The sequence below is a fragment of the Alexandromys fortis genome, unplaced genomic scaffold (assembly GCF_014885135.2).
Source record: "Alexandromys fortis isolate MF-2015 unplaced genomic scaffold, M_Fortis_MF-2015_v1.1 scaffold_3, whole genome shotgun sequence".
NCBI classification, from domain to species: Eukaryota; Metazoa; Chordata; class Mammalia; order Rodentia; family Cricetidae; genus Alexandromys; species Alexandromys fortis.
Window position 1 is genome coordinate 131,275 of NW_026067909.1, and position 10,472 is coordinate 141,746.

The 10,472-nt window shown below is 42.4% G+C and overlaps 1 protein-coding gene across 1 annotated transcript; it reads left to right on the plus strand.

Annotated features, from left to right (window-relative positions):
• The first annotated feature begins 575 nt into the window (after positions 1-575).
• On the plus strand, positions 576-10,420 carry Pstk (phosphoseryl-tRNA kinase). The gene is made up of 6 exons (XM_050137273.1): positions 576-853; positions 2,727-3,018; positions 3,249-3,447; positions 6,785-6,860; positions 7,344-7,437; positions 10,199-10,420. Exons 1-6 carry the CDS (start codon positions 638-640, stop codon positions 10,396-10,398), a joined length of 1,077 nt encoding a protein of 358 aa, XP_049993230.1. The 5' UTR covers positions 576-637; the 3' UTR covers positions 10,399-10,420.
• Positions 10,421-10,472: the final 52 nt, after the last annotated feature.

Genomic DNA, 10,472 nt, shown 5'->3' on the forward strand with positions numbered 1-10,472 from the left:
GTTTTTTTTTTTTTTGTTTTGTTTTTTAATCTATTTATAATCCCTATGTTCTTTCTCTTCCTGCATGTGTTGGAGGTAAAATCTAAGGATGTGTGTTTCCTGTCTTTATTTCTTCTCCCTTGCTGCCGCCTGGCGGCACCAAGACTCAATAACGAATACTCAACCCTTGATCTTATTAAGCCCAGGAACGGCAGAAAATAGGCTGTCCTCGCTTTGCCTCCTGCTGTCTGACTCCCCGATCTTTACCCTCAGAGCCTTCCTTAAGAAGTTTCAAGTCTCCTGAGATTTTCCTGGACAGAGAAACCTCATTGTAACCAAACCAAAATGCAAAGCCCTAATGGCTTGAAGGTGGGGCAAGAAGGATGATTCTATCGGTAGTAAACCTAACTCAGGGGCCCTTTAAGAGTGTCCAGAAAATACGAAAAGAAGAGCCGATGCCTCCCGGGCCTGGGGTACTGGCGTTAGGGACAGCTGACACCAGTCCTTCACTTGGTCCAGAAGGCGCCTGGACAAAGGCATCCTTTCCGGACCCGCATCCTCGCTTGTTCCTCCAGTGTCGCCAGAGGGCGCGGCATGGTGCTAATGCACAGCGCGTGCGCAGCAGGCGCAAAGGTTTCTGCTGGCCGCAGCGGAAGACATGAAGACTGCGGCGGCGGCTGGGGAGGTCAGCGTGGACGGGCGGCCGAAGCTGGCACTGTGCGTCCTCTGCGGCTTGCCGGCGGCCGGAAAGTCGACCTTCGCTCGTGCGCTGGCCCTCCGGCTGCGGCAAGAGCGGGGCTGGGCAGTGGGCGTCCTCTCCTACGACGATGTGCTGCCCCCCGCGCTCCCGGATGACGTTAGCACACAACCTCGGGTCAGCACCGGGAGGGGGCGGGCGGGTGTGCAGTCCCGGCAGAAGCCGTGGGGCTGTGGGCTGATGACGGCGAGCCGCCCTGGATCCCGACTCAGCAGTGCCAGCGTAGGAGGGGAAGCCTGGTCGAGACGAAGGGAGCTGGTTAGGTCTTGTCTAAGAGACGTAGACCTGCGCTTGGAATAATACTATACAGCGCTGAGAGCCATGCTTTGTAGAGGTTTTATGCAAGTTTGGGCCGTTCACATATTGCTTATTCTATGCAGTGGCGCTCAAGATAAGGCCTAACTATGTTGTACGGGTTGATCCCAAACTCCAGGGCTCAAGGATCATTCTGGCCCCGCCTCTTACTGTGTCTGGGACTACAGGTGCCACCTCCAAATCCTATGGCAGAGTTTAGTTTACAAGGTGGATGTCCTAGTCAGCTACCTCTGGATAACAATCCCTTGGGTAGTTGTACCATTTTGGAACTTCCAATGAGTATAAAGGACAAAAGTGATAACTGACAAATTTCTAGGTCCCTCCAGGGTTGGTCTGCCACTAGTATTGGCAAAGGTGGTGCTTTCTGGGTTGACAGCCAAACGGAGGAATAGACTTGAATTGTGTGCCCCACGGATATACTTCTTAATCCCTGCACTTAGATCCCAGTGAGGTGCACCCCTGGTAGACATACACGGAAGCAGACAGTGTGGAGAAGGGTCCAGTCTCCACTTGCATACTTACTCTACAGCAATGGCTTCTGGGATCTTCTGAAATCTTAAATTGTTACATGTGATGGTTAGTGCTTGAGTGTCACATGAATTAAAGGCAAATAGGATGACTCCATTCTGTAAGAATGTACAAAGATAAATATATACAGAGATACATGTATTCATTAGGTGAAAAAATTCTAGATTTCTCCAGAATTTGTCTGCTGCTTCAATTTTGGTTGCCGGGGGCAGGGAGCAGTATTGTAATTGGGAGTTACTTGTATGATAGTATTCTCACCGCTTTGGATAAAGATAAAAGTTACTGATGCGGATTATTTTTCCTTCACCTTATTACTGTGAATAGAACTCCCCCTCTTGGCCACTCACTGAGATTAGAAAATCTCCACCCTGTAGGAAGTGGCACAGATTTTCTTCTCAGTGGGTCTGTCTGGTGTGCTTGCATGTGGACAAGGCAGGAGAAGGATTCATCCCCGGTCCTTCTGTATTTCCTCCAGCCTTGACTTCAGAACTACAGTGTTCCCCACCACCTCTCACAAAGCAAGATCACATGTATTCTCAGGCTCCTTATTTCCTCCCTCCTATCTCTTCCTGCATCTCACAGTCCAGTTGCTGTGAGTTGAGGACCTTCAACTGACTTACCTAGCGGTTGGTACCCCTTTTCATTTCAAGGACAAACCAACATTGTTACATCTTGGGTTGTTTTAGTTCAGCAGGATATTGATTTTGGCTCCTTTGTTCTCCTGTGTGGTAAAGGGCTCACTCCCTCATTCACTGAACATCCATTTCTGGAACACCTGCCAGCCTCTGCTGGAGGCCACGTGATCTAGCAGGGAGCGCTATGAAGGTGATATCTCTAGATAGAGATAACTGATGGAAGCCCCGCTAGAGTAGGGACAGTGTACAGAACGGGGCTGCATGGCCTTCTCCATGGTCGAGTCTGAGAAGGCTTCACACAGCTCTGGCCGCACTGGGGATATTCCAGACAGAAGGGTGCAGGATCTATGAAGACAGGAAGGTGTAAGAAACAAGGTGTCTGTTCAGAACTTCCAATGTCTCAGTACTGTGGGCTGAAGTTTTAAACGTGGTCAGGGTGGCAATAAAACAAGATGACCAGCCTGTTGGCTAAAGCCTAAAATAAATTTCAATTCTTCGTTCTTGTTTTGTAGCCATCCCAGTGGAAAATGTTTCGACAAGAACTGTTAAAGCACCTGGAATGTTTCCTCGTCGCGGTCACTCGTGGGGGTCAGATGTCTGCCCCACCCAACAGGACTGAAACCATGTGGGAAGATTTTATAACTTGCTTAAAAAAACAGGATTTGATCTTTTCTGCAGCGCATGAGGCTCAGCCTTGCCAGCTCTTAGCAAAAACTGCTGCTTCTAGACGTTTGTTTTTGGTGTTAGATGACAACTTTTATTACCAAAGTATGAGATATGAAGTCTACCAACTGGCTCGGAAATGTAATTAAGTCTTTTTTTTTTATACATGGAAACATCGATTCACATATATGAAATCACAGCTGCCTTTAGTGACCATGTAATTGAATTAGGTCTATATGGATTTAATTTTTAAAGTGGCTTTTCAGTATTGCAAATGGAATTTTCCCTGCTTCATGTGGGACTAGTATATATTTATTTCACGTTTCTTGAGAGACAGGCCAGTAATTTGGTGATTTTAAACCTGTTTTCAGATTCACTGGGCTTTTGCCAGCTCTTTTTAGATTGTCCCCTGGAAACATGTTTGCTGAGGAACGGCCAGAGACCCCAGCCACTACCTAATGAGACGATCCGCCTCATGGAGAGAAAGATAGAAAAGCCCAACAGTGAGAAGAATGCCTGGGAACACAACAGCCTCGTAATTCCGAGTTCATCGTGTTCCTTGGAGGCCAGGTATCCCTACTCTACATCATCTTAGTGTTCTCCCGTGGGTACCCTGTAAAACATGCTTAACTGTGTGGGACTGGCTATTAGCCCACAGGCCTTGGGGAGCTGTGTGGAGGAAGAAGCTAAACTGAGAACAGCTGAGATTTGAATCCAAGTTTCTTTATAAATGTCTGCTTTTAACTGTCCAAGTTGTAATGTCTCGGGCTGGGGAGATACCCCAGTGGGTAAAGGGCTTGGTGCACTGGACCTGAACTCAGATCCCCAGGACTGATAAAGTGGGGTATAGCTACTCACGTCTGTGGTCCCGGCACTGGGTGGGGCTTGCTGACCAGACAGTCTAGGTAGAAGCCCTGTCTTTTGGTAGTCTTGTTAAAGTTGCCTAAATAGGTTGTGAAGTGTTTTCCTATAGATCTGAGCTAGAGGTACAGCTGAGTGGTCAAGCACCTGCATAGCTTGTGCTAAGCCATAGCTTGAAATCTAGTACTCCCAAAAAGTTTTAAGTTGTAATGGAACTAACAAGGGGTTTTTAATGGTTACCCTGCCCGTGTGTTTGTGAAGCTTGCAGACTCTGGGGACTTGGTTTCCATTGGCGATATGTCTGGAGAACTTTGGAGCAGTATATTTCTCTTAGACATTTCATGAATGATGGAAATATTTTCTGCTGTCTAGTATGGGAGCAGCTAGTCATGAGTGTTATCGAATGTTTAACTGTATCTAATGCAATTGAATAGCTGAGTTTTTAGTCAATTTAATATAGCCTCACATGGCTACAAACTGTGCTGTTGAATAGTGTAGATCTTAAGATACATTGTGCATTTTTTAGTTTAATTTTTAAGTTTGGTTTTATATATATATACATATATATATTTATATATTTGAAATTTCCTCACTTCCCTCCCCATTGCTTCCCCCATTGCTTCTCAAATTTATGGCTTATTATTGTCATATGTACATATGTGTGTGTATATTTATATAATAAATGATAAATATATTTATATTATATATATTTATACACACAGTATATAAATACAACTTGCTGAGTCTGCTTAGTGTTGATTGTATGTATGTGATTTCAAGGCTCACAACTTGGTATTGGAATTAGGGGGCTCCTCCCTAGGGAAGATTAATTCTCATTCTCTCTTTCTCAACAATCATTAGTTGTCTATAGTTCTTTGTCTAGGGACAGGTCCCATAAGAATTCCCCCTTCCAAGTGAGCGTGCTGTCATAGTTCAGATCTTTATTTGAGCAGGTAAATTGTTGAGATAATCATGGGTGTGGCTTCTGTCATTGCTAGGAGACATAATCTCACGTCACATTTTCTGGTCCACTGGCTCTTAGGATCTTTCTGTCTCCTCTTCTATGTTACCTGAACCCTGAGTACAGGAATTGTGTTGGAGATGTATCCACTGAGGCCAGACAACAAGTTGCTCTTGTTGGTCTCAATTGGCTAGAAAGAGAAACTTCTGTGATGTGGGGTGAAAGCTACACTTGTGTGAGAATAAGGATAAGAATCTAGAATGCTGTTGGGAAACTATGCTCTTTTACTAAAATGGTGGCAGCAGGTTCTCGTCTAAGATCCATAGCCTCACCAGCCCCAGGTTTCCAGTACCAGGCGTGATTTCCTTCCTGTTGAGTGAACCTGAAGTCCAGTTAGACAGCTGTTGGTTACTGCCAAGTTACTGCTACTGTTGCACCTTTAGGGATATTGTGTCATGGTGGCTTTAAGACAGATTTATTCCTTGGACAGATTTCTCTGTATGGTTTCTATATAGTTTATAAATTTCACATACCCAAAACAAAACAGAACTAGCACTTAGATCTTAGATTACTATTGTTTATACAGTTGATGAAATAAGCCACTGGCGAGGTTTCCAGTTTTCTAAAACAGGGTCTCAGAATGTAGCCCAGTGGTCCCGAACTCGTGATCCTGCTTCAGCCTCCCAATTTCTGCAATTGTAGGTAGGTGTGTGTACATCGATGGATTGCTGTCCTTTCTGGGGCACCTGTATATATTCTTCCTTTGGCAGTAAGTGGCTGCTTGAGGTACTGTTAGAATGGTATCAGTTGATCTTCACTTCCTTGACGCCAGTGAGATGCAGGCCAGCAGAGTGTGGGCTTCTGTGGTTACTTTCAGCCCTTACTGTAATTTGCAGTTTTGCCCCAGATCTTATGAACTTGGTCACTTGTACCTATGCTATTAATAGCCCCAGGGCAACTGATTGGGGTTAGTGTCCAGTGTAGAGTTTGAAAAATACAAACTGAGAGGTAATATAAATGTAACTTATCCTGGCTCATAAAATAATACTAACTACTTGGTACATACCACATACTGGCTGTGCTTCTGGACACTTTACAGTGTTATTCCATCTTCACAACCCTTTAAGGGTAAAAAAAAATTGCATAAAAATTCCATTTTATGCTGGGATAACTAAGGCCCAGATAAATCAAGTAACATGCCCAGGAAGTAAGTGGCAGAACCATGGGACCCAGCACAGTCACATCCAAATGAGAAAGATCAAGGTGGAGATGTTACATTGTACACTCACTGGTTTATAACTTCACCCCTGGCCCCTAAACTCTAAGTAAAACCCAACTTCTACTTAAGACATACATGTCCTAATAATCATCCTGCCACCACCCCAAACCAGCCTATGCTCTGGGCACACAAAGCTTGTTCCTCTCAGGCCCTGGTGTTTGTGGTCCAGTTTGCGCTAACTGCCTGGCTCAGCCATCTAACTGGAGTGAGTAATGGCTATCTGGCTACCCAGTCTCTCAGCACAATCACTCTGTTGTCTTCACATAGCCACTTAACACTGTCCAGGGTTACATTTGTGCTCAGTGGTTTACCTGTCGCAGTCCATTCCATTTTCAGGATTAGAGTGGTTGGGCATTATGTTATACCCCTAGATTAGCAGTTTCACAAATGTAGCTTTCCAATGTTTACATATGAGATGTTCAATATATATTTACTGAATGAATGAATTCTGAGTTCTCTAGGGACCCTTGGCAAGTGAGGAAATTTGTTAGTCCTTATTCTAGTAAATAAGCAGAAGCCAGAAATAAACAATATCTTTCTCTAGGGACTATAATAGTTTTAAAAGCCTATAGTCCAGGATGTAAATTAGCCTTTTATGAGGTAGGAATGGTTTCTAATTTGAGTTTCACTTAATATTTTACAAATGGAAGATGGCTTCCAAATTACTACGTTTATTCCCTTTCAATAGGGACCCTGGATGACAGTTTTGCTCTTCTGCATCCTATATAGTTTTATTAATGCAGGTTCTTTAAAAAGCAAGTGTTTTATAGAAAGATTGATTATACTGTATCTCACTTTCTCCGTAGCGTGGAGGTGACTGATTTGTTGCTTACTGCTTTGGAAAATCCCATAAAATGTGTTGAGGACAATACGGAACAAAAGGTAAATATGCCAGTTAGACTTGGTGCAGGGAGACGTTTGCAGCTGATAGCAAGAGAAAAGTGAAAGGCAGACTGTTAGCAGGATGGCACTGCACCAGCCTCTGGCTTCTGACATCCAGTCGGTGAGCTGCTGAGGGCCTGTGCCTGCTGCTCCAAAGCCCCATGGTAAACGTTCATAAATGCTGGAACCTTACACTGGTGACTAAAAATGGACAGTGATTGGAGTGTTTACACCATCAAGGCACAGAGACACCACATAGAGGTTGGAGGAAGTTTTTCTTTCTAGAAAGCCAGTTATTACACACTCACCAGCAACTTTACAACTGGACATGATTCATTTGGATCTCCTATGAGGAAAAAAAAAAAACAAAACCAACAAAACAGAAAAGCCACTGTGGCTTATCTTTTGGTCCCTTCAAATGAGTCTAGACCTTGGTCATTTAGTTTATAAACTATTCCCAGTAACAATGTCTATATTACACAGGAAACAGACAGAATTATTTGTTCTACTAACATCCTCCATCAAGCTGATGAAACACTCCGCAGAACCATCTCTCAGACAATGAAGGAAGCCAAAGGTATGCGGTCTGGTTCTTTAGTGGCTGGGGTGCTCTCCGTTGCTGCCACTTCCTTGACACCAGAGCTTAGGATCCGCATTTCAGTTTAACAGCTGCTGCATGGTTACACAGCTAGACCATCCCTGGAACTGGGTATTTATCCATTTCAGTCATTTTTATTGAGTGGTCTTTTTTTTTTCACTAGATTTTTTTCCTTAGATACCAGGGAATTAATAGGAAGCAGAATATTTTAGTGAGGAGACAGACAAAAAGGTAATTAATTATATGAATATATGTCAGTCCCCTAAAGAATAATTTTAAGTATTTTAAGATTTGAAGTATTTTAAGATTTAAGTATTTAAAATTTTAAGTAATTTTAAGAGTAATTAGGGTGCTGGAGAGGTAGCTTTAGAGGTTAAAGGTACTCCAGGGTTAGGGGTCGGACAAGCATGGAATTTGAACAAGGTCACTTATTGTAAATAGGAATAGTATTTTTTAAAAAACTAATGTTTCAGATATGTGGTAAGTATAGCTTTTCAATATTGCTTTAAGTTTTGAATTTTTAACTCCACGCTATGTTTAAAATTTGGTTTAAAAAGGAAAGAGCAGCTAACACTTAACTCCTTTGATCTGCTGCTCTTTACAGTCATGTAAGGTTGGTGTAATTTTATAAATGAGGGAAAAATGGAGATTCACAGTGAATCAAGTAACTTTCCCAAGGCTGAAGAGGCTGCTAAATTTGAGGGCAACCTGAGATGAGGTTAATTCTGATTCCAGTCCGTTGTTATATGCCCCGCCTTTACTGTTACCTTCTTAAGAGCCGAGGACACTGAAAAGGACAGTGTTAACTGTACCAACAGTGTGTGATATAGTGTGTAAACGGAGGCACGTGTGGAAACAAGTTTCACAAACACATCCTCATACTTAATGGAATGTTTTATTTTCTCATTTTAGAATACCCATTGCCACTCATTAATGAATTACAATCCAAAACTTCTAACAGGATTGGAACAGAAATGGCAGCGTAATTAGAACAAAGCAGAAACCATTCAGTTTTTTCTCAGCCATTTGCCTCTTGTTCTGTTCTCAGCCCAAATCACTCACCATTCCCACCCACTGGAAAATGCAGGCTTTTCTGGAGGGGAGAGAAGAGGTACTAGTTTCTAGATGTGTGCCTGAATAAAACTAAAAATTTAATTTCTCTGCCATCAAGAAAGTGAGATGACAGCCCACATATGGGATAAAACACTTGCAAATATTTCATGAGAAACCTGAATATATAAATATATAGAGAACTCTTTACTATGCAGTAACACAAAAGTAACCCAATCTTAAGATAGACAAATATCTAAATAGACATCTTTTTCCCAAGGGAGATACAGAGACGATCAACATTCGAATGAAGACATGTTAAAATTTAGTGAACAGCAAAATACAGATCAAAACCACAGGATATACCACTCCACAGCCATTAGCATGGCCAAAATGAGAAGGTCCAAGATTTGTTGGAGATGTGGACAAATCAGAGCCCTCACATCCTACTGGTAGAAATACAGAATGATGCACAGCTGCTTTGGAAACAGCCAGGCAGTTCTTCTGTGTTACCACATGGCCCAGCTGTTCTGCTGGGCTACAAAAAGAACTAGAATACTGGCCCAGAGAGAACGGGGGGATCCCTGAGAACATCCCAACTGGAAGAGGTCATATGAACATCCAGAGCTGGAAATCACAGCAGAAGCATTAGCGGTAGATTAGGAAGGGCATCTGTCGGGATACAGGTTGCTTTTAAGCTGCGAAAGTGTTGTAAAACTAACTATGCTGGTGACTGCACATATGTGAGTAGTCTATAGACAGGGTACCTCAGGCTGTCGTGGAACTCACTGTGGACCAGGCTGGCCTGAACTCACAGCTCTACCTGCCTCTGCCTCCCCAGTGCTGGGATTAAAAGAGTGTGCCACTATGCAAGCTAAACCATCACATTTTACACTGATACACTTATGGTAAATTATATCTCAATAAAGCTAATTTCAGATGCTCAGTAACCTTACCCATATGGCAGTGCCTGGTAGCACATTTCCATCATCATAGAAAAGTTACTTGGGACAGCTGTTCAAATGTATTATTTATCAGCTTCAAAAAACCAAACTGTCATTTTATTTTTCAAAGCAAAACATGGAAAGGAGGTATCCTGGCGCAAAAAGCCCAGTGTGGCATTGCAAGCCTTTAATCCTGGCACTTAAGAGACAGAAGGATGCCAGCTATATGAGTTTAGGGTTTAGGGTCAGGTTGATCTACATAGTGAATTCCAGGCCAGCCAGTGCTACAGAGTGAGAATCTGTCTCAAAAAAAAAAAAAAAAAAAAAAAAATCTTTTTAGGGGGTTCTTTGCAGAGGACCTGTGTTCAGTTCCCAGCACTGATGTGGCGGCTCATCGATAACTCCAATAATAGATCTTATGCCCTCTTCTAGCCTTTATGAGCATCAGGCATGGTAGGATGCTCATATATACATGCAGGAAAAACATTAAAATATATAATATAAAAATAAATAAAATCTTAAAAATATATATCCTTTTGTGTTTGTCTTCGGCTCATACACCAGAGTAGCTACTTAAACTGCTTGTGGCCCTTGCTTTAGATGACTTTGCTATTATTTCTTATCCATAAATTATTACAATGCACCTAATTGTTTATTGGAGAATCTGGCCTGTTTGATGTAATCAGATGGCAACAGGCAGCCCAAACTAACTTACAGAAATAACCTGAGAATATCTTTTATTTTAGATGAGAAAATACCTCTTAATAACTTGAAGCGTCTAGCAGAAGACCTTAACAAGCTCAAAGCAGATTTTTTGGAAGATCTACGACAAGGAAACAGAAGATATCTGTGCTTTCAGCAAACCACCGACTTATCAGATATTATTTCTTCTTTTTGTGATGAGAGAGATACTGTTGTACAGAAGTATTTTTCAAAGCAACATTAAACTTTCTGAATTTCTAATCAGACTCCTGACTTGAGTAAACTTTTGCAAACAATTTTGTATGACTGGGTGTTTTC